General features: G+C 44.2%; 1 protein-coding gene across 4 annotated transcripts in view; it reads right to left on the reverse strand.

Moving 5' to 3' along the window:
* The window catches only part of LOC116939158 (uncharacterized), a 112,988-nt gene that overhangs the window by 55,554 nt on the left and 32,417 nt on the right, over positions 1–25,017 (reverse strand). For 3 of the 4 annotated variants that reach the window (XM_032947222.2, XM_032947223.2, XM_032947220.2), the window contains exons 5-7: positions 6,545–6,606; positions 2,725–2,863; positions 1,872–1,925 (exon numbers count right to left, since the gene is read on the reverse strand). In XM_032947222.2, coding sequence (XP_032803113.1) covers positions 1,872–1,925; positions 2,725–2,863; positions 6,545–6,606 — 255 coding nt within the window. The remainder of the gene's footprint in view (positions 1–1,871; positions 1,926–2,724; positions 2,864–6,544; positions 6,607–25,017) is intronic. The other variant, XM_032947221.2, reaches the window with a different exon arrangement.

A 25,017-nucleotide genomic window follows, 5' to 3' on the forward strand; every position in this document is an offset into this window, starting at 1 on the left:
ATCGTCGGTGTGGAAGATAAGGCCTCGTCCTTTGAAAGCGGGATAATGAAACGTATTTTTAATAGGAAAAAGTGTGGCTTGAGACGTATTTTCAGAGTAAACTGCAAGCTATTGACCACATGAACCCGTGCTGAATCTCATTGCCTGCCCATCTGTTTTCACTGAAGTACTTAATCAAATCTCCACCTACATTTCCAACTGTTTCAAAAATGCTGCCCGAAATGTCTGTACTGGAGGAATTTGGATTTTGCCGGTTTTTTTTTTTGTAAGGGCCATTTATCACACTTCCAACACGAGATTGTGGCGCGGCATGTGAAGTGTGCATCCATACAATCCATACAATACAATACAGTGTTTGGATACACCGAGCAGGCATGCATGTGCTCAGTTGGTATAAGAACAAAGCTGGGAAGTGCTTCTATGAGCTACCGAGCTCCAGGAATGCACTCAACATCGTGCACCACTTTGCTTGCATGAATATAAAACACATTGCTGCGTGTAAGTCACAGTAGGGTGTTATTAACGATGTTTCTTTAGTCTTCGTAATAAGGACTGTTATCCGGACACCCAGCAATATGCTAAAGTACAATCGTGCACACAATGGTATAATAATAATTATTATTCTTATAATAATGCAGGCATTCTACATCAACCCAGACTGTCCCACCAGCAATAACGTTTCAATTCTACCTCTTGCATGTGTTTTTTTTCTTCTGCATACCACTCTTCGAAGACATGTTCATTAAACAAATGCAGCGCTGCTCTTTCAATGCACTGATCAATCATGTATGATGAGCCAAAGAAGAGTCATTACAGCGCACGTTTTTTTTGTACTATTAAACACCTTTTCGGCGACTAATTGGGTGACCTGTTTCATGTATTTATATATTGTTTGATATATACAAATTTTGTTTGTTGCGGTTGCACCCGACTTAAGAGCCGCATGGCTCACAGGGCTGTACCTAATAAATAAAACTTGAATGTAAAAAAAATCAAATGTGAAAGCTCTTGTTAAAGAGCTGGGAGGGGTGAAACACCTGTTCATGCAGGTTTGTGTTATACCCTATTCGCGGAAAACTGTTTGTATGCCAATAAAACCTGATCATTCATAAGATGTCTTTAAAATATGAACAAGTCCTACATTTCTCAGTGGCCCACAGTGGAAAGTGCAATCCTTCAACTATAATATAGGCAGTCAATAATCTGTGGCCACTCTCTCTCTGCTGAAGAAAGGCCATTGCTCTACGCGTCAGAATGCTGGGTATGTTTCTGTTGCAAGGCTTACTGACGAATGTGACCAGTGATTACATATTTTTTCGTGTGCTTGTCCACTGTATTGCCTAACCATTGCCACAAAGTTCTGCGATGCGTTTTCGGGTCGTACGACCGCGTCGTTTGGCATGATGTCCGACGTTTCGCTCCACGTGTTCAGTTACTTCATTATATAAAGCTGCTGCCTGCTGCTGCAGCTGCTGCTGTTTTAATGTAGGCCAGGCAATAATGTCCATTAGCTTGGTCACTTGTGCACACGAGCTCAATATTTCTCATTACCTCCGCCCTCCCGTCAACTTATTCGTGCAAGCTCAGCACTTGTGCATGTGGTGACCAACCAGTTAAATACCCCCCCCCCCCCACCCCCCGCGCGCGTATGTGTGTGTTTGTGTTAACACGAGCTGACACCACGTGCACAATCACGTGACGCGTATACAAAGAGGGCACGTGCACACGAGCACAGGTGAGAACATGCGTGTGTTATGGGCTCCACTCCACTGCACTTTGAACAGAGAGGAGTAGCCGCGCACATGTGGTGTGGGAATGGCCCAGCGTCGTGTCGGTGACAATGGACATCAAAAAACAAGGGGGCGTCTGACCTGCAAATTGCGGGTCAACCGGAGTCTGTTTAACTCCATCCTCACTCACGCTTCCTTTCAGTTTTCATTAAGACACGAAAACAGACAACAATAATAATAATAATGTGTGTCGCACACGACGTGCACATATTCCGTCGTTATCCGACGGCAAGCACTTCTCACCTTCGGCCTTGTAGCTGCACAATTTACGAGTCACCGGTAATGAGCTTTTCTTGCTTTTATATCGGCATTAGCGTCACACTGCACAGAAGGTGAATTCGCTGATGGCGGGGATTGTATGTGTTCTTAGCACGAGACTTAAAGCAATGTGGCACTTTAGGCTGAGCCTGCCCCTATGGGTAAAACCAATCAACCTCTGCGGTATAATATTTGTGGGTCTAATTTTAAAGGGTATTTTTGTTCGAGTTATAAGCATAGACTTGTATGAATGTCGAACTTCTTTTGCACCGTACGTAGCCAACCGTGCTAATCGGAGGAGGTGCGGGGGAAGGACAACAAACCGTAACTGCCAAATTTCACCTTTTCAGCACTGATCAAAACTCGATCAACATTCACATCAGTCACTCGCTCGATCGCGTTTTTTTTTTTTACGAGCAGTTCCACAAATCACTTCACGGTCAAAATTCCCAAATCATCTTAATACTACCCACGGCATGTTATCTTGAAGGTACTTGCATCTAGTCTCGGGAAGAGTGGCTTATTTCTTGAACAGGTTAACGGTGTTTGACACTCACACAAAAACAGAAATTCAATTCGCCTCAGCATGTCCGATACGTTGGCATCTTACGAGCGTTTCTCCCGCTTATCAAGAAGAGTGGACAAGAATAGGAGCTAATACAGTCTTCACCCTCACCTCTCGGACCAACGGGGCCTGGTGGGCCGGCTGGACCTTGTGCCCCACCCGGGGGGATCTTGTTGGCCTCCCGTCCGGCCAGCGGGATATCGTTCCGTGTGACCGCGTCCCGGGGCCCTACGGCCTCCAGGAGAACCACCTGCATGGAGTAAGAACAACAAATTTAATCCACAATGACGTTGATGCTACATACTTGTGCTTTGCTTATCGCTGCACCGTGGTTTTAATGGAACGAGTGGGAAGGAATGACGCGGATTTGGTGTTGGGAGACAATGCTGTTGTGCGTCATGGATTCATCGCCACCAACCGCGATCTACACAATGCTGGATGGAGGCATCCATGAAACGCCGCCATCTTTGCTTGCCACAAATGAACCATAATGCCTTGCAGACCTCGTCAAGGACCATAAACCATCGTGCAACCTCCGGTCATCCTTGCCAGCAGCTTTTGGCTAGCCATTGAACAAAGATGGCCACTGCATCGTTCACTTCCTTCCGATATTGGGAAACCACTGGAGTTATGAACTTTTACATTTAAATTGAAAACTAATTTCTTTAGAACTTTTTTTATGTTTAGTTTGTTGTCCTTCCCCTGCACCTCCAATGAGCACGGTTGGCTACATACGGTGTGAAAGAAGTTCAACATACGGGCATACATACTTACATTTCCCCCAGTCATGTTATAAAACAATCCAACCAGAACCTAAACAAACACGAGCTGAATTTAGCACTCCTTCTCCACAGAGAATGCATGATACTCCCTCCATTGGCTACCACTGTGTCATTAGTGTCGGCTATCATCCCTCATAATGACATGTTCTGCCCAAAGCCACTTCGGGTGAGATTTTATCTGGGCACAGATAAAAACCTATTGAACAATAAATGCTCAATTTCGATAGGGACCTCGTTACACTAATGTAGAAACCTGGTTATAAAAGTAAAAAAACCCTTAAAACTGGCTTTTCTTAATAGTTTATATGATTCCTTAAACGTGTAAAGTATAAGTAAAAAAAAAATCCGTGTTCCATTATCTGTCTTTCAGTGTAATTCCAAACATGCACCTCCCCATTCCGTGTCTTATCACAGACATGAATTACCGTACTCCTGTCTATCACAGAAATGAGTAATGTAAGAGGCACGAGTAATTCATGTCTATTGCAGAAATTAATTACTTCTGTGTGTATGTGGTATGGCTAACGGAAGTCGCTACGATCTGAATAAAAAAAAACGATTTCACATGCGTTGGTCAAGCCGCAACTGCCTTTTGTGAAATGTTACCACATTGCAAACGGCAGAGGGAACTAATACCTCCCTAAATTACAGCGGCTTGAACGAAAAGGGACGGCGATAAATAATGAGCCTTCAGGGCCGTGTTGAGATGCGTGGGATACAAGACGTGAAATGTTCTTACCTCCCACCCCCTACTGAGATGCTGCCAAAACCAAATCGTGTGCAAGGATGATAGGTTTTCAATGTGTGTCTTGGAAAATATTCAAAGGTGTTTGTGACGCAGGGTTTAATTCTCAATTTCAGGGAAGATATCTGTCGTACACCCGGGTTCACTTCTCGCAGCACGTGATGATCCACCAAATTCACAATTCGGTGGAGCTGTGGTGTAGTGGTCCGCACGCTGTACTATGAAGCCAAGAAGCTCCGTTAGATTCCCGGCCACGGCTAACATCAGTGGTGAGTGATATCTGAACTAGTCATGGACACCCCCCCCGCCCCACTTCAACTTGCACGACCAGCAGGGTGAAGTATGGTCCCACAAACCCCCCAGACTGACACTGCATGGGAAGACTTGTCATCCTGCGGTGGATTGACAAAGGGCTGTCATTTTCCATAACAAATATTATCAATATAAACGCTTGGGATAAAAATTATTGGTGTACCGATTAGCATTCTGGGCTTACACTCTAGAGGTTGCCAGTTCGATTTAATCTCCTGGCACGGGCGGTTAAAACAACGGGGCGAGTTATTTAAATCCACCCGTCTGCCGTGCCCCCGCCTCTTGTCCACCCAGGGGCATGAATGGGTTTGCCACAGTTAGTTGATCGGCGAGGGCACCCACGGTGGGGTGAAAGTGTGGGTTCCTGCCACCTCTACCAAAGATCAGCATTAACATTAAAAGAGTAGGACAAACACACCCTACCGGAGTCTCGAGAGGGCCCTCCAGTGGCTCCCTCTAGCGGAGGCCCCTCGCCCCTGCCAGCAGCTTGTGTGAGCCAGACGTTGCAGGGCTGCGCCCTGTGGTGGAAGGCCCTGAGAAACTGGCCTGTCTCCCTCACAGAATGAGGCCACTCTGCTCTGTTTTCTAGCAGCCAGTGTGCAAAAGGGTACCTCTCGGCCTCACGCTTTGTTGCCCATTGACTAATCAAGATGTGACCGGTGGCATGTAAGGGTGGAAGGGTGGTTGTTTTTTCTTCTCCACCCCTCTGAGGGATAAATTCGTGAATGAATAATAAGGCCGCTTTGTAGCTCTTCTGTGAGGAATAGAAGGTTAATTGGATGGATGTGCCCTGCTGAGAGGATTAATGAACCGATTACCATTAGCATATGAGAGCGGCCAAGTAGACAACTCTGTTTCACACAAAAGGCATTCGGACCTGCTCTGGACGTGAATGGCACAGGCTCTCAGTTCACGGCAATGATATACATTTATTGAATATAAAGAAACGAATGGACACCCGGTTATAGGGGTCCAGTGTTTTCTGAGAAAGTCCATTCATTGTAAATGTCAATACATCCAGTCGTTTTCAACAAACAAGTATGTTAATGCTGGGGCATCTACTTTACATCTCATAGGGTCCGCATTGCTTTAATCCATGCCGCAATTGTGTGTAATAAGATTGGAGCAACAAGACGTTGTGAACACCCTGTACTATTACATGAAGGCCTCCCCATTCCCAACTCTGCAGTCTTTCACCATCAGCCACGATGATGGCCTCCACTCAGGGTCTTCATCGTTTACAGTTCTGTGACGCAACAATTGTAACTTGCTGTCACCCTTAACATCATCATTGGATCCCTCCAGTCTAAATACAGATTTCGATTCTGGATCTACCTTGCACCGGCAAGCAAGCCGACGTCATCGCTCCGTCGCAATGGAGGACGTCCTCTGGGACGCGTTCCATTCCTTGGCTGCCACTCCAATTCTTGAGAACACGTCCACAATCCCTTCCAGCGATGTGCCCTGCCGAAGCCCACTTACTTTAACCCTATCCGTTTTGAATTGTGTCTTTAACCTGCATATGCTCTCCAATCTACGAGTTCCTCTTTCTATGCAAATGAAACATTTCCTTGCCACTGCACGCTCGTCAGCTCCTTTTTAAACTTGCGAACACTTTATCTCGGCTGCTCCCACCATCACAAGCATCGTTGATCGGATTTCATCAATCTCTACCAAGTGATGGGCTGGTCATCCTTGTGAAATAGCTGTCTGTTTCAATGGGCCTCACCTGTCTGAGTTGAATATTTCCTGCCCAATTCTATTCCTTTTACTAATTACCACAGCCTGCTGCATCAAGCCTTACTTTGTTGTACGTCGCGTCACTCTGTCGAAATTAGTGTGGGGGTGTGATTTTTTTAAAGGTTTTTTTTATATTTATTCCAATGGAGTGTGAGTAGCATAGCCATTTAAACATAGGTCACCCGCACAAATGGACAACTCTCACATAGTAACCAGAATTATTCACACACACAGTGACACAGGAGCTGCTTAGCTGCACACTAGCTCATAAATGTATCTGTAACGAGGCACTGTAGCCAAGTTACTAAACGCCACACTCAGCCATCACATTGAGCAGTAAATGAAAACGTACTTTGGCTTCCAGTGATTCCAGTCTCGATGCCATGTCGGTTATTCTTGTGCAGTTTAAGCACCCTGCAAAAGAGGACAACTGGATTACTGCAAAGTAGCAATGCACCGAGACGAGCAATAACAAAACCAAGTGCACGTTCATGTTTTCCCATCGTAAGTGGCAAATATCCCTTGAGTGGAAGTTCAAAATAGTTTATTAAACGCGAGCTATGTGCTAAATGAGCAGATTTACGGTCTGTGGCATTGGAATATTTTTTTTAAAAATACGCAAGAATCCAGACCACCTCTTTCTGCAGATTCTAAAGCTGTCAGATGTGTTTAATGATAACAATCTACACCGTCTCATAATTTAAAGGCTGAGCTTTGACTTGGCTCAACTCCAGCTGGATGGGAGTTTGATTAACTCCTGCCCGAACACAAATGTATATGACTGCGGCATGACAAGAAAACCGAGTTAATTTGCACAACACGGCATTCTGGGATGACCGTTGGCATAACGTTGTATTTAATACAAAATTAAATAAATAACCACGATGTAAGCTATTGTGTTATTTTATTCCCCTAAAATAAAATAAGCTCCTGAATTATTTTTTTTACATTCCTCCCTGCCATAAATATTGCAAAGGGTGTATTTGGGATAAGGTCACACAGCGAGAGGATTTAAATTTTGATTTAAAGCTTTCGTGACTGCAGTGATTCATATTCTTGGTTTTTTCGGTAAAGTCACGTTGAAGGGAAACAATAAAATATATAGAAAAAATATATATAAAATATATATATACAGCAAGAGGATTGCTCGCTGTACAGCTGACACATCCACGAACAGGAACGGACGTGCTTGAATCGCCCATCAACAAGTTTGCATGTTCCTCGTGACAGATTCATTCGGACACAAGATAATTAGGGCGCGAGATTAATAGTCTCACGGAGTGTTTGAATAGTAATCGTTTTCTAGATGTAGAAATCCTCCTACCGAAACTCACCAAAGAGTTGAAGGAAAATAATGCGTGGTTTATTTTTTGCAGTGGTCTGACATTATTATGTTTCGCTGATTACCAAATGAGTGTTCACATAGAGGACGCTGGTTTTCTCCATGGTGAAGACGTCTACATTTTCCTAAAAAGTTACGTTTAAATATAAAAAAAATGTTTTACCCAGTTTGAACATTTACTTGTTACCGGTGGCTGAGCCAATCATTGATTTTTTGCTTAGTGCCCAAATAATCGTTTGAGTGCTATTGAAGGCACCGATGTTGCGAATTGTAATTATCGTTCCATGTGGTACTCCTTTAATCGGTGAAACAAGTTTAGTAGCAGATAATACTTCTTACTTTTCACGTAACATTTTACATATATGGTAATTCTAATGGGAATTATCGTCATTATCATTATGAGTCATTGTCTTTTCACCCCTGGACGAATGTCTCCACCATGCCCGTCACTGATCTTCGCAGTTATTCAATTCCACGAGACATCTCACTCCTACGCCAGGTTCTATCAAATAACTTTAGTTAAAAAAACAAATCCCTTCGTTTTAAAAATCTAAATCAATGTACATTAAGGGAAATGTTCATGAAGTTGATTTATACAACCTGGTCCTGCACTTTATTTGACGTTTACTGTGGTTAAAATCTACTTCGGATTTTTATTTTATTTGAAATGTCATCCTTAATGTTGCAAGTATTTGTTCGCGTAAATTTCGCCTTGCCGTTTATATTCAAGTCTAAATTGTGCGAGTGTGCACTTGTGCATTTCGTTCACGTGTTGCAGTGAAACGATTCCATATCGGTTCATTTACATGCGTGCAGTTTTCCAGATTTAAAAAAAACGAGTCCACGTGAGCTACACATTCCAACGAAAAACTAGATGACGAGACTTGGTCAAATCTTGCCGTTTCAGCAATCTTAAGTACACCGAGCCCGTTGGCTTAAGGTTGCCATTAAGTCACGGGAAAAGACAACACTGATCAGTGAGGCTATTGTGTAAGGGTATTTAGGGCAAAAGCAATTCAGGTCTCTGGTGCTCTATTTGCAAAGGTGTTGAGCTGGCTGGGGAAGGAGGTGATGCCCAGGAGGCTGAGTTAATGGTGAACAATGGTTCGTTAAAGTAATTTAAAACATCAAGGTTTATGGAAGAGTCTGGAGGAAGGAGGGTTGTTTGATAGGAAGAGAGCGTAGGATGTGCTCGTTTAATTATTAACCGAATGATTTGGTGTGCGTGGAGATTGTTGCCTTTTTGATTTAAACGTGGGTAAAACTCGCATCGTTTGTTGGAAGGGCTTGTACAGAAGCGATCTTTCGGTGTTGAAACAGGAGTGCTGTCAAGTGTTTTGGGGTTGTACCCCCTGTTGCTCGACTATTATATGTCATTGCATTTAATATGTGTCATGTAAACTAAAAAAACTACAAATTATTACCAGGTAAGACCCACTGAGCTATGTAGATCTTTTTTCAGAAGCCACGTGGCCACAAATGATAGCTGAACGGAAGTGGCTTACCATATGGAAATTCATAGCAGCCAAATACCCTAAATGCGTGTTTCTAAACGTGGAGGTAAAAATCGGAGGACCTGGAGAAATATCCACAATGACCAGGGGGAGGACATGCAAACTCCAAATATACAATGGGCGTCAGGAACTGGATCGAGCCCACAACCTCCTACATACCAGGCGAGGGAGTTAACATCTCAACACCCGCGGCACCCTGTACATGATTACGTATATTCGTGGCAGAGCGTGAGCTGCTGATAGACAGGCGGTACAACCCAACATGAATTCGGAGAGCCGTATGACACAACCGCAACAACAACAACAATAACGACGCAGTAGTGGCAATGATAGGATGGTTTGGCATCTGATGGATACCTCCCGAGGTTCAACAAGACCTGCTGAAAGTGCTGGGCCATCTCTGTGCGAGGGAGAAAAAGGCGTTGGGAGTGAGAATACGGGGAGAGGCGGCGGCTCTGGGGACGTGCGGCAGAGTGTTGTGGGGAACACGGTGAAGACGGAGTTGAACACAACTCTCTGGAGGCTGTCTGCGATGGGAATCATGGCAATAATTTTGTAATTTCAGAAAGCCGTAAAACATTGTCATTCCTAATGAAATATAGACATGTTTTTCCCCCCATTGTGTCCATTACACCAGCTGAGATGAATAAGGCCCATTTGTGCGCACAGGCCCGAACGCACGATTAGTAACGGTGCTTAAATCACCGGCTGGCTGTGCACGGCTCCTCCAAACAGACGACGCTGGAGCCGATGAGCGAGACTTCGTCTGCTTTTCACGGCAGACGCAGTCGGATCGTCTGAGGCTCGACGCGTACATTTTGTGACATGTGAATCTCGCGGTGTCAGCAGATACCGTAAATATCATTTCGACGCACAACCAATACAAGTTTAACTCGAGTGCTCTTGAGTTAGTCTCGTTCAAGGCCGTAGCCATGGAGTCAACATTGGGGGGGAACAAATCTTCCAGGGGATCTGGGGGTCCCCCCCCCCCCCAGAAAGAAAAATCTAAATTTGAAAACGAATTTCCTGCCATTTCCTGCCTAAAAATATATTTTAAAAATCACTAACACATAGGATGGACTTTTTATTTATTTTTTACAATAATATCTAATAGTGTATTGTATTTTACCTTTTCTTGTTTCATTGTATGTATTGGCAGAGATTAGGGATTAATAAAGTACAACCATAACCACAATCATATTAACATAAATCTATTTGATAGCAATTTATTGGGGGGGACATTTTGAGCATATTTGAATATTGAGGGGGATGTGTCCCCCCCAATTTATATTATAATTACGGCCTTGCTCTCATTGCTCGCCATCACTCGAATTGATGAATAACTTTAGTTTGTAAAAATAAATACATGTTTTCATGATTTCCATGCAAGTCTTGCCCAGAAATTATGTATATGTCCGATCAGCATAAATATATCTCGAGTAGAAGTCAGGCCAGGCCCGATAATGAAATAATTATTTTATTATTTTATTATAATCAAATGGAATTCACAACTCAGATCTGAGTGTTTTTTTCCACTTCACTTGTTTACCCAGTAAAGCCTCACTGAGTCTCAAGACCTTTATTGAGGAGGGTCCTGCCAAGCCTTTGCATGCCTCATGAGTAATATTGCAGATGTTTCACCATTGGAATGTTTGGTCAATACCAGTTGCATTCTATGAGGGGTTTTTTTTAGCTATTGGAGTAAACCGGAGAACCTGGAGCAAACCCATGCAGAACAGGAGGAGAGAACGTACAAACTCCACGCAGAGTAAGGCACCAGAGTCAAGAATCGAACCCAGGTCAAAAAAACTGTGCAGTGAGGCGCGAATGTTGCCACCGCGCCTCCTTGCCGTGCGAATTGGAAGTCGACTCGAGTTGTCTGAAAATATGGAAACGTGGAGGGGGGAGGGGAAGATACAATCTCTGCAAACCATGAGCCAGGGAGAGAGGTCACTTTGTGGCGATCACACACTGCTTTGGTGTGGCAGTAGTTGTCCGCAAGGCACACACAAGATGATACAAACCTCAAATTAAAAAAAAAACCCTTTGTAAAGTTTGCCCCGATGTTTTCTTTTTTAAACGTACTATTTTCACTCGCTCAATTACAGAATTTTAATGGTAGACAAAAAGAAGGCAAACATTGTCTGTGTAGACAACCGATTACAAAAAGGAAGGGAAAAAAAATGCTTTGAAAGGGTTTGTTTGCCTGATTACTTACAGGGTCCCCATGACATTAGCCACAGCAGTTTGTGACTTTCCTTGAGCTCACTTTTTTTTTGTCCACAGACAGCCTTCAAAGAGGCCCCAATGAGGCATTTCATTTTCTGTCTCTCTCTCTTTTTTTCATTTTCTCATTTGAGAATCTCTAGGGAGGAAATTGGGCCAAAAACAGCCCTAGGTCTTCTTGACATAACATTGGCAAGGTCACTTTCAAGCATCCATACCAATCACTGATCTCTCTTCTTCTTCTCTGGGACAGTGATGGGAGGAGTAATAGTTTCAGCGTGTTGCTCTGTACGTTTGTCATGTGAAGGGCAGCTGGGTGGCGAGCAATGGAGGGTCATCACTTTTTTTAACCAAACGCATTCAGGAAAAACCTTGGCCTCTATCTAAACCTCTTACGCCCATGCCCTCACACACCGTTTCCACACCCACTATTATCCCTCCCTCCCCCTCTCCGCTAGCCACTTCCCAAGACAACCAGCGTATCCCCAAAGTGGTGATTTTATTTCAAGGATTACTTAAAACAAACATAACAGCACATGTCACAGATCTGACAACGCTGTTGGAATAAAGGGGCATGGCTCGATCTCGGTTCACAGTGGCTCCACTGTTTCACTGCGGCTTCCACATTTCCAAGAATGAGCCTGCGGAATAGGAATTGCATTCATCATTTTTACTCGCTGGGCATGCTCCGGTGGATTAAGCTCATAATAATAATGTTCATTATTTGTCCAGGAAAGCCTCGCAGAGTGTCCTGGTGGGACCATATGGCAAAACGGTTCCACGTTTGGATGTTTGGCCATTTCCTTTTTCGAGGAGTTATTTTTTTTCCATGGGGGGGGGGGGGTGGGGGTGAATAACTAGATTAGGAGGACAACATCAACATTTTAATGGTAGAAGGTCTGCACAGATCAGATGGGTCCGCAAACCCATTGACCCCCGACTATCCTCTGCAAGCGGGTTTTGGAGTTTCACAATTCTGCGTGGTCCACCAACTATTCCGTGGGTCAGAAATGGGCACCACGTACGGTAGCGAAACATGAATAGTATTGATTCATTTATATGGTGAATAAGAGGGAAGACAATGATCACCCAACCACTTCAAATATTCAAAACATTATTCACTGTTAATTGGCCACAACGTGAAATTGCAACCACTCAAGTTATGCCAACCTCATGTGGTACCACCAAGTGAATTATCTGATCTGGGCTCCTGGACTAAACCCATGCCCCCGAAACGCTTTGTGTGCGCCACTACACCATACATGAAAAGTTTATTTTAACAGTTTATTTTGTTTTTGATTGAAGTCCACAATGGCAGTGTTAACAATCATGTGGTAATAATACCCAGTTTCCTTTTTAACCATATGAAGGAGTATTCAATAAGTAACTTGAAAATTAAACCCTGGGTATGCAAATATAATCAAAATTTTATTTGTTAAACTAGACTACTAAAATATTTTAATTTTACCACGTAAAACCAATTGAGCTATATGTCACTTTTTCAGAAGCGACCTTGCCACAAATGATAGCTCAATGAAGTGACTTATCATGTGGAAGTTAAAGCAGCCAAATACTCTAAATGTGTGTTTTGGGGAGCACAATGCAAACTCCAAATTAGTTGCCGTGAAGATCTGCGGCGTGGTTTTCGGGTTGTACCGCGTGTTTATCTGGCTTGTGGTCTGACCGTCTCGCTCCATGAATTGAAGAAGCTCCCGGCACGTGCAGCAAAACGTCGGACATCGCGCCGAACAACACGCGGTGCGATCGGAAAAACGCCCGCAGAGCTGAACGATGGCAGCGGCACTTGCCGTAAAATTATTAATTTTAGTTACTTGCGCTATGGCAATGACTCAAATGCACTAACCCCCAGGTCATCCTGTTAGCGTCAAATGGTTTGTCCATTATTGGTTTAATAACAATGGACTATGAGATGTCATAAAATGGCAGTACAGCAGTGAAACCTTGAATTCATTTTTGCACAGCTTTGAGTCTGTTGCCCCTTGCGATGCGTGGGTGTTCTTCATCTACTCTGGCTTCCCTCGGCATCAGCCAAATGCTCGTTCACAGTTCACTTTAAACGTACATATAGTCAGCCTGTTTAGATAATGAGTCGATATTTCATTTGAAAGAACGAGTGTTTTTAAGTCAATTAAAAAAACGGTCGTAGATTATTTAAATGCCAGATAGTATAAGTAGTGTAGCGTGTAAGATGGCTGCGATATTCTCCCATTAGGGACTTTCAATGCAATTACATTCTTTGTTAATTAATGTTAACTCACAAATGTTCCCTTAGCACAAAGAGTGGGCAGGGAAATTTTCCTTTCATTTTACAAGTACAGGGCACATGCTCCTGGTTGCATATATCGCAGACTTCGTTAACATAACCCGGTGTTTTTGATTGCCATCTTTTCAAGAAAATAATCAACCCCCAAACAGTTTAAAATTCAGCTCCATGTGCCCTTTCCTTGCGTGGTGAAAAAACAAGTATCCTTAAACAATTCCATGCTCTTGGCGTAAGGTATTCCCAGAGCTTTTCTCTTCCGTTCATTTTTCATGCATTAAGTTCCTGGCAAGTGTGGTACCCATTAGCATGATGGATGGGCTCCATAAATGCTGTGACATCATCGCAGTTGGTAACTGCTATGAAAAAAAAATGCTAACTGGAACAAAATTTCGGCTGGGTGGGTGTGGGGAGGGGTGTGGGGAGGGGCATGGTGAGTGTGGCCAATGTGGGTGAATGTGCCAAATGCAACACCTTTCTAAAGCCCATTCACATTTTTGTGCTTTGATCGTTTGAACACGTAGCACGGGAGTGCGGTTTCAACGTTTCACACGGACAATCAACGGTTTACAATTAAAAGTGAATTGGGCAGTGCGTTGTACGTGGGGTGGCGGTGCAGCGCCTCGAGCACTGGACTCTAAAACCTGGCTGTGCCGAGTTCGATTCCCATCTGCAGCTAACATCTGTGGGTTTGGCGAATGATATCCGAACCAGTCCTGGAAGCGCCCCTTCACCAACCTACACCGAAGAACGGTGAAGTACAGTCAAACATCCCTCACGACCAACACGGCATGGGGAGGCCTTCATCCAGGGTTTAAAATTATCATTCTTTTCTTGATTCTTAGCGGAATACTGTGCCCATACCAACCAATGACTGAACGAATTTTGGTCTTGTGCACAGTGGGTTAATGATGCTAACCTGATAGAGTCAAGTAACTGAAATAAATAAAAATGTTCACGAGGCTCATTTATATAAGATTTGGGGCTGAATTCCAAACATTAATCCATTTCCAAGTGAACTTCATCATCTGAACTTATGCATTAACACCTGGGCACAAGTCTGTCTGCGTTAATGTGCAGCAAAACGAAATTTTCTGCAAATTACTGGAAGACCTGTTTATTTTGGGCGATAGCCCGCGAAAAGCAGCTGTAAATAGCGCGGAGCCAAACGGAGCTGCCGTGACACGTTCTGTGCAGGAAACCACTTGCCTATGACGTGAACTTTTTTGCAATGAGCAAGTCAAGCTTGGCCTAGTTTATCTAGTCCACGCACTGTGCATGAGGCTCAGCAATTTTTTTAATCCATCAGATGGATAATTACCAAAACTCGACGTGCGGTTACAACGTTGTTGGTTGCTTTTCCAATGCCATATGGAAGAAAGATTAAAGTCACACGATGTTACTTACATACGCCCTAAGGCCCGAGTCGCAAATTGTGTGACTGTCGACTTAAACAAACCCAGGCTAATCGAGATCAGTTCTCCAGCACGCGCGATGCCGCGTTGTTTTGGCACGACGTGCGATGTTCAGCTTTTGGCGTGCTAGGAACTTCGTCGGGAACGAAACGTCTGATGCCACGCCGGAACAACGCGCGGTACAACCCGAAACAAAAAAAGACATCGGGGAGCTCCACAGCACAATGGGGGAACACCGACGCAGTTGTATCAGAATTACGATGGCGGCTATCTTCAAAACGGTCGCATATTTTGTTGTTGTTTCGATGGCTGATGAAACAAAAAAAACGCAACTTTCATTCTGCATTTGTCGACGCACTGCCTCGAAGTCTTCGGTCCGCAATTGAAACGTATATATTTTTAATCGTTGACACGCCAAACGAAGAATTGCACGTTGGCGCACAACACTTATTACGTCTCCTGTGAACAGAACGGCGACATTGGTACGCACAGCAGACACGTTTTGAAAGGGGAACAGCGAGAGGGCCATTACAGCGCTACGTGACAACAAAACGTCTTGCTGAAATTCAGTGTTACAATTTCACGACAATATTCGTAGGCGAATGTATCTTGCCTTGCTGTTAAACACTTTCAATCGCACCATATGGAGGAGGGCTTTCCCCCCCACCCCCTCCATTGTCCATTTGAGGTGCACACAAACAAGCGTTGGAAAAATATTATTACTTGTTAATTTTACCCGAAGAAAATCTAGAACTAACAGCAAACAGCTGCACGGTCCCCAAACGCGCACATTTTTGTACAATTATACGTTAAAAGCCGAACGTGGACATTTCACTGACCCGCTCAAATTAAGCACAGTAAACATTGGCTTTAAGAACTAATGCTGCGTATAAAACACACGTTGAAATTAATTGTGGGCAGTTTTTTTTTTGGGGGGGGGGGGCAAAAAAATCCTGTACGTTTTGCGTAGGCGTGTTTTAAAAGCACACACGGGGAGCGGGCGGGCAGGCGGGCAGCCGAAGTTTCCCGCAGAAAGCTGCCAAGGAGGGCACCAAGCCACGGTTGTTGTTAATGGGCTGTTTGGAGCTGAGGCATAGAGCAAGCATGAGCAGAAGCCCTCGTGAGTTAAGAAAAACGATGGAAGCCCAGAGTTTAGAAAGCTATAACTACGAAACTAACTGTGTTTTATCTTACCGGGTAAGGCCCACTGAGCTATGTAGCTATTGTTTCAGAAGCGACCTGGCCACACACGATGGCTCAAACGAAGTGGCCCATCAGCACGTGGAAATGTATAGCAGCCAAATGCTGTACTCTATACTCTTTGGTTCTATTGGGTAAAGTCACGTAGGTAAAAAATAAAATAACAAAAAAATGTTACCTACGTGACTTTACCCAATAGAACCAAAGAGTATGGATCCTTGCAGTCACGAAAGCTTTAAATCTAGAATTGCTGTACTCTAAATGCATGTTTCTAAAATGTGGAGGGAAAAACCGGTGGACCTGGAGAAAAATCCTGGTGGAGGCCTTTCTTTCCGGCAGTGGCTAGAGCAAGAGATTTGCAGATCTGAAGCTTTGTTGTTATATATATATACCTCATGTATCTCTGTGCTTGAGTAGCTACTGAGTGGGTTGCTTATTTCACACTCTATGAAGAAGAAGACTAGATTTTTGTCCTCAATGAGACAACTCACTGTTGACCACCCAAATAAGCGCCACTCGGCAGGTGGTACTCATGCATGATGCAGGTTTATTTGGGGTTAGATCGCGATCTAACCACACTCAAAAAAACACCTGTATTATGGATGATATTTGTCCCCGAAAGCCTGATACGTGTTAAAGGTGGTTGCTCGGCCTGTCAACAATGATCAGTGGAGCAGGGGGACAGCTCTCCCATACGCCGTCAGGCTGCGGTTCAGACTTCCCGAGGAAGCTCTCCCACAGCGTGCGGTGCGAAACGTCTGAGAAGCGGGGAAGGACACGGTGCAAACCCCGAAAAAACCCACCGGACGAGCTTCCTGTACAGCACAACCGCAAAATCCATCCATGCAGTAACGGGCGGGCACTGACCCTGAACGCAATTTGAACTTGTGACCTTTTAAAATGGGAGCCTGCCACTCGAAAAAACAAAACCAATGTGAGATACATAAATAAACAAACAAATAACCGCATTTGCATACATATAACATAGTTGTTAATACAGACAAGAAGGGAGTATATTTTTTAAAGGCAAAGGATTAATTTTTAAAACAACTGAAATCTGCGTTTTGCCCATCTCTCGTCGTGCAAACGCCAACGCACGCGAGAGCGTGCAGTGGCGTTTGCGATTCTTACTCTGGTGACACATGCATTAAATGGCATCTGCAATATTTAACGTGCATCAATTCGTACACGTTGCATGTAACGGATTTACGTGACACCTGCGATAACTAAAGGTCACTAAATTTGCCACAATATAAAAAAATAGTTTTGAACCGAATCACGATCCTTAATGGTGACAATCAAATCTTGGAGAAAAGCAGTGTGGTGAAATGCCTTTTTTCACTTTGGTTTTGAAAGCACTTTGCTAAATTCTGTAAGATAATGACATGGAAGTGTACATAATTCTATTTTCGTTTGGATATATGAAGTTATTATTACAGCGCTGGCAAGCAGTTCAACTAGATATTTTAAAGGCCCGGTGTGAGTTTAAAAGCAGACCTGGTGGTCTGTGGCCTGCATGCACACCTGCGCTCAGAAATGCAATTAATCAGGCACGTCACGTCAAGAATTAATCAGTCAAACCTCGGCTACGCGGCATCCGTCCAGGTTTACTCAACGCCGTGCGTGCCTCGTGTGCAACGGCGGCCAGGTGCCATTTGCGTGCCCTCTGAGCACTCTGGAAATTAAGATGAAAGTGGGAACTTTTTGGACCCCCCTCCCACCCGCCCGCCCGCCCGCCCGCCCCTGAATCGCGTGTTCCCACAGGCAGCCGTTCATTCAAGCCTTGCCAAGCTGAGCCGACCATAGTCATGACTACGCCAGTTGTTTTCTTAATTATTTTTATTTTCCCCCAAATCCCTGCTTCATATTCCCACCCCAGCAGCTGCTAGAATTTCTGCGAGAGAGAAAAAAAATATATATATATGGGCTCAGATTTAATGAGCATTAGCGTTTTGTTTGTCTACCCCCCCCGTGCGGGGAGAACATTAGGAGACATTTGACGATGATGCCAAGAGTGTTAATTCCCAATTTAAGTCAATTAAGGGCTACACTGCAGTCAAGCAGCAGTGGGAGAATTTGGAAAGTTGTTTGCATTTGTTTTCTTGAAACGCCACGTAACACGACCCGACTTTCAAACCAGCCATGGAGGGTCCGAAGCGACGCGCTAGAACGGTGGCTGCCAACTCGACTGCGCCTTGCCTAAGAGAGGGCTTTCAATGCCGACACCGCGGCTCTTTCTGGATCGTCACCAACAACTCCACTACAAGGTTATTATGACTGGAAAGCCGTAATTAAAAACCGGTTTCCAGCTCGCTAGCCCGCAGGTGTCGTTTATGAATATTTAATATAATGTGGGGGTTTTTTTAAGCCTCTTTGTTCACACTGATGGCCTCCTTAAGCCTATTTGACGTTTAAATTGACACCGCCTGTAATGCAGAGAGGGCTACAATACCTGGATATTGCTGAACTGTATGACGGTTTTCGTGAACTGTAATAATCGATCCCCTCTTTTCAGTTATACATGGTCGGCTTAGGGGCGCCACGGTGGCTAGGAGATGTTAACTACCTTGCCTGGTGTACAGGAGGTAGTGGGTTCGATCCCGACCCTGACACCTGCTGTATATTTGGAGTTGACTTGTCTCTCATCATCATCACGGTGGCTAGGAGATGTTAACTACCTCGCCTGGTATACAGGAGGTCGTGGGTTCGATCCCGACCCTGACACCTGCTGCTGTATATTTTGAGTTTACTTGTTCTCCCCGTGGTTTTGTAGATTCTTCTCCGGGTTCTTTGGTCTTTTGCCTCCACATTTAGAAACGTGCGTTTTGAGTACATGGCTGCTATAAATTTCGAGATGATAAGCCACTTTGTTTGAGCTATCATTTGTGGCCAGGTCGCTTTTGAAAAGAAGAGCTTATATCGCTCAGTGGGCCTTACCTGGTAAAATAAGAAAGGTTTTAGCAACTTTAGTTTGTTAAAACGCGTTTTCTGTGGACAACCTGGAGTCAAAACTCAATAGACATGGACGTGGTGTGTTGGGTGTTTTTTTTTCTGTTGAAATCAGTGACTTCCCACTCGTATGCGAGATATACAAAGAGAGAAAGCCAAAGTTCACGCTGACAGCAGCTTACCGGGGGGAAACACAAGTGACATTACTCTAGGTGATTCGTAAAGCTCTCCTGTTTTTGTATCATTATCCACTGCTCGATGGAAGATTCTCTCAGCATTCGCCATCTTTTATGGTCCATCTGTCAGTGTAATTTCAAGCACGCACATTCATGCATTTTTGTGCATACTTTGCTCGTATGAAATTGTATAACTTGTAAAAAAAAGAAGAACTCAAGGACCCAGTGCAATTTTAAATCGCCTCGTATAACCCCTGAGCTTTCTAAGGGCCGTGAGATGGCAGCCTCAGCTGTGGAAAGTGGACAGCAGATGTGTACGTGTCTGAGGGCTGACATGAGCATCACTCCCGCAACTTTTTTGCTCAGATAAAGATATGAGCTTTGCCGAGTGCTTTTGCTTCCAGTGCCTTGCAGCGATGATTATTCTATTGTTTCCCTCCCACGTGACTTTACCGAAAGAACCAAGAATATGAATCCCTGCAGTCACGAAAGCTTTAAATCAAAAGATGATTAGTTAATTACGGGCGTCAGCAACTCGGTCATCTTTGCACCAGATGGTGGTGTGTGGGGCGCCATAGCCACTTTGCAGTCGACCATGAGCGACACGATACACAGCGCGATAAAAGTCCTTTAAACAGCCCTAATGGTGATTTATTATTATTTTTTATTTCGGTGTTATTCCAAGTGCGCAAATCTGACTTTTCCATCTCGTGGACTCGAACGGCGAATTTCTCATGTTCCATGACTAACTGAGCGTGCAATCGGAGAGCAGAGTTCTTGGAGGCATGGCCTTCTTACGACAGTGTTTCAGTCACAGAAAAAGCATTTGCCGCAGGCATAAAAACCAACGTATTAAAACTCGCATTGACATTGTTTTTGTGTTTTACGTGTACACGTATGCGTACACTTGCTGGCGTACTGAATGTTTCCTCGGACAAAGAGTTCAAATGTAATTGTATCTTCTGGAGTGCATACGGTTCCCTGCGATAACACGAGGGTGCATGCCCTGCCCCCCCCTGCCACCCCCCTGCAGCATCATACCACAGTTCAAATGTTCACCACCTTTGGTTGTTCCACGACGAAGATTGACCTGACGAGTGTGACCTTTGGCAGCCTGAACAAGCTCTGGAGAGATACCAAGATCTTGTTGTTGATGGGATTCGAACCAAGGTCAAGGTGTGCGAGTGAACGGTCGTTCCTACTGCTGAGTGCTGGACCACAAACTCGATTAAATAAATATGTTGGTGAGGGCAAGATGGGTCGGCTGAGAAGGATTCTGAGAATGTCAAGACTGCTGAGGCTCATAAATGCCACAGTCCCAGACAAGGAGACTGCAGTTGGTTTTTGGCACGTTGCGAGAATGAGCCCGGACGGGATGCCGTACCCGGTGTCGCAAGCGTACGTGGAAAGGAAACGGGAGCAGGGGAAGAGAGAAGAACAAGCTTGATAGGAATCAATGCTTGCACGGGACTTACAATGCAAGCATAATCAGATTATGTAAATAATAAGAGCAATTTAACAGAACAAGCCGCAGTAAAAAAAAGTTGTGGAAAAGCAATTCCTTTGTTAGAAAATAGAATGTTTCATGACACGTATGAATAAAATCATACACGTATTTATCCAGGAGAGCCACACTGAGTGCATATATTTGTTTTCAATACGTTTTCAGCCAATTGATGGGTGTTTATACACACGGGAGGAAACCGGAGCGCCCGTGAAAAAACCCATGCCTTGCACGAGGGAGCAACACTCGACCCCCCCCCCCCCCCTCCCCCACAGATGGAAACAGATGGCGATGAGCCCACTTCCGAAGCTGCCTTCTCCTGGCGAGCCAGGGTTTATGTGGTACCTCAACGCCCACGTGAAGAGAGTTTCACGACACGTGTGTGCAAACCACCAACCCTCACTGCCTTCACAGTGCTGGATTACGGGCCACAAGCATCGGCATCGCCGCTGTATGACAGGCGTGCGACTTCCATCACCGTATTCTTAGTTTTTTTCGGTAAAGTCACGTTGAAGAGAAACAACAAAATAATAAAATATATATAAAACAATAAAAAAAATTCTCACGACGTTTCGACCATAACTCAAACGGTCATCTTCAGGTGTGTTGGTTTGCATAAATTTATTTTTAAACGGCGCATTTATTTATTTATAAAAAAAACGTTAGCGTCACGCGCAGCGATTTGGCAGTTTACCCAGGACTAGTCCATCTATATTTTGAAAAGAGGAGGGGGAAGACGAAATTTGTTCAAAATATAGATGGACTAGTCCTGGGTAAACTGCCAAATCGCTGCGCGTGACGCTAACGTTTTTTATAAATAAATAAATGCGCCGTTTAAAAATAAATTTATGCAAACCAACACACCTGAAGATGACCGTTTGAGTTATGGTCGAAACGTCGTGAGAATTTTTTATTGTTTTATATATATTATTATTATTATTTTGTTGTTTCTCTTCAACGTGACTTTACCGAAAAAACTAAGAAAATGAATTACTGCAGTCACGAAAGCTTTAAATCAAAATTCCATCACCGTGTTTCACAGTCCAGCGTGTGTACTCTACCCCTCCCCCCCCCAAGTAGAATTTAAGTTGCTCGAAATGGCAGGGACATCATTTGTATTCCTTCGAGAACTTTCTCAGATTTGTTTATCCAAAAAAATGTCACGCAAATTCATTGTTCAATAATGATCTTCTCGTGCCTGGCAGGCAGTGAAATCAGAGAAGGGGAGAGGGTGTGTAATTGTTGCAAAGCACATTTAAACATTCAGAAACTGCTCTAGTTTTAGCTTGCAGCACAACATTTAAAAATAAAATAAACGTAACACGTGATGTGATATGACCTTTGCACACTGCACATATAATATTTCAATTTAAGCAAACATTATTATTTTATTCTGACGGTGTATTCATATCGAGTTTGCGCATTACAAATTGACTCGTAACTTATTACACGAGTTGATGCCAGGATAAATTACGCTTTCTGAAATTCAAATTTTTTTTTTAAGTTGGCCAAAAATGTCAACCGCAAAATATAAGACGGGGAAATGACTTAACCCGTAGGCTTTCGCGACCAGTATTATTCGTAATAAAGGTTTTTGAGTTAATCGTGTAGGTATAAATGTGTTGCAACCCTCCACCACCCAACACGGCCAATCAGTAAAAAATGTGTCACATTAACACAACGCCATTTAGTTACTTCTTCAGCCCACCGGTGTGTTTGAAGAGTGAATCCACAAAATTTACAATTTGCGTACGACGTTTCACTGGTGATAACATCCAGCATCTTCGGGCGATTTGCCAGAATCGTGAAGCCATCCACCTGCTTCCGGTCTTAAATAGTGCAGGATGACGTCATCATTGTTGAACCCCATCAGAATTCGAGATCAGAGGCGGAGGTGGGGGGGTTTGTAATTATATAACAGATCAGTAATTAGTTAGTATGTGATTCCTCTATAAGGAAATGCAATATGTATTGTGTTAATAATACGCTTCCAGGCTGCGCTAAGTCTGTAGCTATCAGAGCGGTTAAAATTATTGGTATTTCTCTCAATTTCGATGGATTCTATAATTAGTCTTGGCCAGTAATAATGAGTTTTGCATAACACTTCAACCGTATCAAAATCAATTGAGTGTCCTTGTTGGCAAGCATGTTCTGCCACTGCCGACAGTTGTGTTTGAGAGAAAGTAATGTTCCTTTGGTGTTCTTTTAGTCTTACGCTAATGTTACGTCCCGTCTGTCCAATATAACACTTACCACATAAGCAATTGATCCGACATTCACCTTCTGTTGACTTAGCGCAGCCTGGAGCGTATTATTAAGTAATACACAATACATATTGCATTTCCTTTTTGAGGAATCACATACTAACTAATTACTAATCTATTATACAATTACAATACCCTCCACCTCCGCCTCTGATCTCGAAACCTGATGGGGTTCAACAATGATGACGTCATCCTGCACTATTTAAGACCGGAAGCAGGCGGATGCCTTCACGATTCTGGCAAATCGCCCGAAGATGCTGGATGTAATTACCGGTGAAACGTCGTACAACTCAAATTCTAAATGTTGTGGATTCACTCTTCAAACACACGGGTGGGCTGAAGAAGAAGTAACTAATTGGCGTTTTGTTAACGTGACACATCTTTTTACTGATTGGCCGTGTCGGGTGGTGGAGGGTTGCGACACATGTATACTTGCGTGATCTAACCCAAAAGCCGTTATTATGGGGAAACGACTTTGTGTATAAAGAGAGCACACACACCGTGGCCATTCCTTTCATTTCATACAAACATTTACAAGGCCGTCCACACATTTCCTCAAACCCCCCCACCCACCCCCCCCCCCCCCAAGAGGGGGGGGGGGGGTGGAAGGGGTGGGAGGCCTCTAAGGGGGTGGACAATTAAAAGAGGGATTTTCGATAATTCGCCTGTCAGGAGCCGGGCCTGGAGTACCGACATTCAACACCGTGCCATTATCCACGTACTGGACGGGCGCAGGTGCGCGTTTGGAGAAAGGTGCCGAGAGGTTTTGAATTTCAAACGGGAGAGCGAGGCAAGATATATCCATGGCTGGTGCCCAATTGTAATCTGCGTTGTTTAACCCGTGTGATTACGCTCGGCCGCTCGGGTGGGGGGAACGGTGACTTAATGTTGAAAACCCATTTCGCTGCCGGATCTCCGTCAAGTGCAAACGCTACGGAAATATCGGCCGGACTGGTGCTGGACAATATGGAATGACGGGTAATTGGTGCAGAGGGCTTTGAACGGTCAACGAGCTGAACGCTGCAACGGAGAAGGGGACGTATGATTTTTTTTCTGGTGCCAGCTGTGAATGCTCACTGTTTATATGGCGGCCTTTATCGAGGAAATTCCTGTACTATGCAGGTATCGAATTACGAGAAGAGATCAAAGAGGGGGGGGGGGGGAAATCATCAAATCAACACTCCCACCCCAGGAAGTCCGTCCCAGAGCTAAAATAAAAAAAAAGTATAGCTGGAAACTGAACTCTTATTAAGTCGAACACACTGCGCTTTGTCAACACACATGTAAGACTGACACAGCCATGCCTGTCTACAATGATAATCCAGTGCAGTCACTTTCTCCATCTACCGACAGCTTTCATAGAGGGAAGACGTACTTTCTAAAATCTTTGCTGCGCTTTTTCTCTCTATCCTTGTAACATGTTCAAGATTTCCTCTGCGTATAAATCTGACGGCCTCTCTCTCTCTCTGTGTGCCTGGCTGTGCTCAGTGATCCATCTCCATGCACGCAACGCTGACTTGGCTCTCAGCCAGCTTTCCTGCACATCCGCAAGTCTCTCTGGCGTCCTTTCATGTGTCCGAGCAGCCAAGCATTGCCGACATCATGCTGGAGAGTGGGAGATGGTCGTGGGGGGTGGGGGGTAAGTGAGCGTGGATTTGTTATCACCTCTGGCCCGGGTGTTACCCTCGTCACCTTATTTACGTGTGTCGGGGCACTGCGGTAGCGAGATGTTAACTACCTCGACTCAGTCCTCCGGTTTTTGACCTCCACATTTAGAAACATGCGTTTATAGAGTATCCGGCTGCTGTAAGTGTCCACGCGTAAAGCCACTTCATCTTTGGCTATCACTTGTGGCCAGGTCGGTTCTGAAAAAAAAGAGTTAAATAGCTCAGTTGGGCCTTACCTGGTAAAATATTTTTTTAAAATAACAGTAAAAGTCAACGGCTGTCAGAAT

This window comes from Petromyzon marinus, chromosome 5 (genome assembly GCF_048934315.1).
Source record: "Petromyzon marinus isolate PM22_M1 ecotype Great Lakes invasive population chromosome 5, UKy_Petmar_22M1.pri1.0, whole genome shotgun sequence".
Lineage (NCBI taxonomy): Eukaryota > Metazoa > Chordata > Hyperoartia > Petromyzontiformes > Petromyzontidae > Petromyzon > Petromyzon marinus.